This window comes from Sinocyclocheilus anshuiensis, unplaced genomic scaffold (genome assembly GCF_001515605.1).
Source record: "Sinocyclocheilus anshuiensis isolate Anshui unplaced genomic scaffold, SAMN03320099.WGS_v1.1 scaffold1289, whole genome shotgun sequence".
NCBI classification, from domain to species: domain Eukaryota; kingdom Metazoa; phylum Chordata; class Actinopteri; order Cypriniformes; family Cyprinidae; genus Sinocyclocheilus; species Sinocyclocheilus anshuiensis.
This window is the reverse complement of record NW_015549731.1, coordinates 1,060,480-1,063,787: the sequence shown is the minus strand read 5'-3', so window position 1 is coordinate 1,063,787 and position 3,308 is coordinate 1,060,480. Positions and strand designations below refer to the sequence as shown.

The 3,308-nt window shown below is 40.9% G+C and overlaps 1 protein-coding gene across 1 annotated transcript; it reads left to right on the top strand.

The window, feature by feature from the left end:
* The first annotated feature begins 1,086 nt into the window (after window positions 1-1,086).
* On the top strand, window positions 1,087-2,866 carry LOC107660808 (nanos homolog 1-like). The gene has a single exon (XM_016450230.1). It carries the CDS (start codon window positions 1,199-1,201, stop codon window positions 2,054-2,056), a length of 858 nt encoding a protein of 285 aa, XP_016305716.1. The 5' UTR covers window positions 1,087-1,198; the 3' UTR covers window positions 2,057-2,866.
* Window positions 2,867-3,308: the final 442 nt, after the last annotated feature.

Genomic DNA, 3,308 nt, shown 5'->3' with positions numbered 1-3,308 from the left:
TATATTTACCTAACATAATAATATCATTCAGTAACATGTCAATATCATTCAAATTGAAAAAAAAAAAAAGAAATGGCAAATGCTAATCAACAGTGAAATCAACTCCATGTCTCTGGCCTGCAGGTGCGCGTGCATGGCATGATTTCAAAGAACAAAGAGCCCATTTGCGCCCACGACCCTCTGTTTCTTAATGACACATGTGTAATCTGATCACGTCACATAATCCTGAACACATACAAACTGCAGCTGCACTGTAAAGCCTAGGCAGTGCACACAAACCCAAATATCTAACACCAAAGAAAGAAGCTACTGTGACTGTGAGATGACACTGAGGCGAGAGAGGAAATCCGTTGTAATAATGTATCCTCTGTGAATAGACTGCAATGGTCATCTTCCCTTCATATTTTGCTAGTGGAGCATTTGATATAGTTAAACTAGCTGAATCTGCTCACATTATGCAGCCATGCTTTGAAACACTTTTACGTTTAAGAATAAAGTAGCTTTATTGGCATGTTAAAAAATGGAAAATAATAATAAAAAATGCTTAATTTTTGAAATATTTTCTTAATAAAATAATATGCAAAACCATTTTCCCCAACTCTCTCTCTCTCTCTCTCTATATATATTTTAATAGAATTACATTTTCAAAGATATTTGGTCAAAGTCAGGGTGGCATAACAAGTATGCAGGAAGCCATTTTGTTGTCATGTGACAAGAAAACCATAAAACAAAGAAGACTCCTTTAGGCCCCCCCACCAATGTGTGTCAATATTATCAAGTTATTTATGCAATATTTTAATATTTATTTAACGTTTTTGGAGTCATTGTTGAAAGTGCATGAAATCAGCATGTATACAAAGATTACTTTTCTAAATATCAAGAACTTGTAATTTCTTACAATTCAAAAACAAACGTGTTTTGAGTTATAAAAATCATTTTGGGCAGGATTCTGTCACTGACCCTTAAAATTGGGAAAGAAAGGGAAAATATGTGATATAAATAAAGCGTAATAATCTCTCACTAACGAGCACTTTTTGGTCTAGTTTGCCATCACAGAGCAGTGCCTGGTGTCATTCCACTGCAGTGAACAGTCGCTGGTCGTGCAGGAAGAAAACACGCTGTGGATCTGCTGCTCAGAAACTTGGTTTGAAAAAGAGCCCCGCCCATCCTCCTGCCTCTCCTGGAGCCTTATAACCAGATGACTGTTCTTCAGACGCACATATCCAAGAAACGCACTGGACTTGAGCACAGTTACGACCCCGGAGAGCAGACAGAAAGCAACCTGACGGAATATAAGCTGTTCGCATTTGTTTGTTTTCCTCCGAGAGAAGCATCTTGGTTGAGCGAAGAAGACATGGATTTTTTGAACCACGACTACTTGAGCGCGCGCACCTCCTACGATTACACCTTCAATTTTTGGAATGACTATCTCGGTCTCTCCACGCTGGTCACCAAGAACAACAAGCACAGCGTCCCCCAGAGTCCAAACTCCATCACGGAGTCCCTGAAAGCCACTCTGGGCTTGGACGACAGCCCTCCGTGCCCGTGCGTAATCGCGGCCGGGGGCGACGGCGACAGCGGAGGACACCTGGGATCCTGCTGCTGCCCCCCACCCGCCTCCGTCTCCATCCTGGACCTGAAAGAGCGCTTCTCCATTCTGAGCCCCTTCCAGAACCAGAACCAAGGCACGAGAGGGCTGCTGTCCTCCTCCCAGGAGCGGGAGATGGGCATCGGAGGGAGCTTCGCAGGATTCGATCTGTTCGGCGTGGAGAGAAAGATGAGGAAACCAGCCGCGCGCAATAAGCAGGAACCCAAGATCTGCGTCTTCTGTCGGAATAACGGCGCGCCGGAGGAGGGGTACGGCTCGCACGTCCTGAAAACCCCGGATGGGAGGGTGGTGTGCCCGATTCTGCGGGCGTACACATGCCCCCTATGCAGTGCCAACGGGGACAACGCGCATACAATAAAATACTGCCCTCTCTCCAAAGACCAGCCTGCCCAGAGAGTGCTGAAGGGAGGCAGAGCTGTGGGTGGTAAGCGAGTGAAAATCTTCTAAAAGACTCCTATACTTACATGTATTGCACTGAACATTTTCTTTCAGATGACTGTTCTGATTGACTTGCTTTCCGAGTCTTAACTACTAGGCAAACAAATAAGATGATATCAATGTTTTGTTAAACGAAAAAAAAAAATCTCTTATATTTTTATAGATACTTTATTTCCATAGTTTATTGCATACTTTATTCATAAAAAGCAATTTTTTTTTCCTTTTCACGCATAGGTTTTAGATGTTTATTGACGATGCATAGTCACATTTTGTGTGAAATAAGATGTTATTTTTCTTTCAAATGGGAAACGTGAATGTTGGCACCAGAGGAGTTGCTCCTCTGTTCAACTCAAGTATTTTCTTTACTGTAAGCTAAGCTTGCGCCTCCTTTTTGTCTTTAAACCAAAGTTTATTTTGCCATTAAGCGATTTTAAAGAATGTTCCACATGTCTTCATTTATGAACTTAAGTCCCATTCCGCTCTCTTCTGAAAGTCCACTCCGCAATTTCCTGACATTTGCGAGCACGGACGCGCAGAGCAACACAATAGAGGCTCTGTTGCGCGTTCATGTTGTCAGCATAACTTCATAATAGGCCAAATGATTTCCAACCCCACTGACAGAGCTGGGCATTTAACATTGCAGGGTCCATGTTACAGAAGTTTACAGTACTAATATTAAGTGAATTTCCAGCAGCTCCAGAAAGCAGTGTTGCTCATTAGTGTGTAACATGCACGCTGTAATGTAAAGTGTGACCGCAGGCTATTCTTCTGAATGAGGTGCCCTTTCAATGTTTACACCCCTAGTAAGGGGAACACACAAAGGAATTCAATTTTAATGAAGTAAGGAGCATAGATTTGCTGTATTGTAAATAATTACCTAGAAAAAAAGAAGAAAAAGAATTAAGTGATGTCTATTCAGTATTTTACCATTTAAAAGTGACTTCAGAGGGAACTACCTCACCAGTATTTTGTACTTACATGTAAAATGTCAACAGCAGTTTATTAATATAGTGTACCATTTATAACAAGGGTTTATAATAGTATTTTTGATCTTTGTATAGCATAATTGTATTTTTTTTTTCTCAGTGCATTCTACAGATGAAAGTGAAATCCCAATAAGCTCTAAGCATTGTTTGCTTATAGGTGACAGCTGTACATAATATTAATAATAATGATGATAATTTCATGCATTTAAAATTGTTGTTCAATGTGACATTCTTGGTTCGTGAGAGAGAGACTGAGAATCAAATGTTGAAGACAT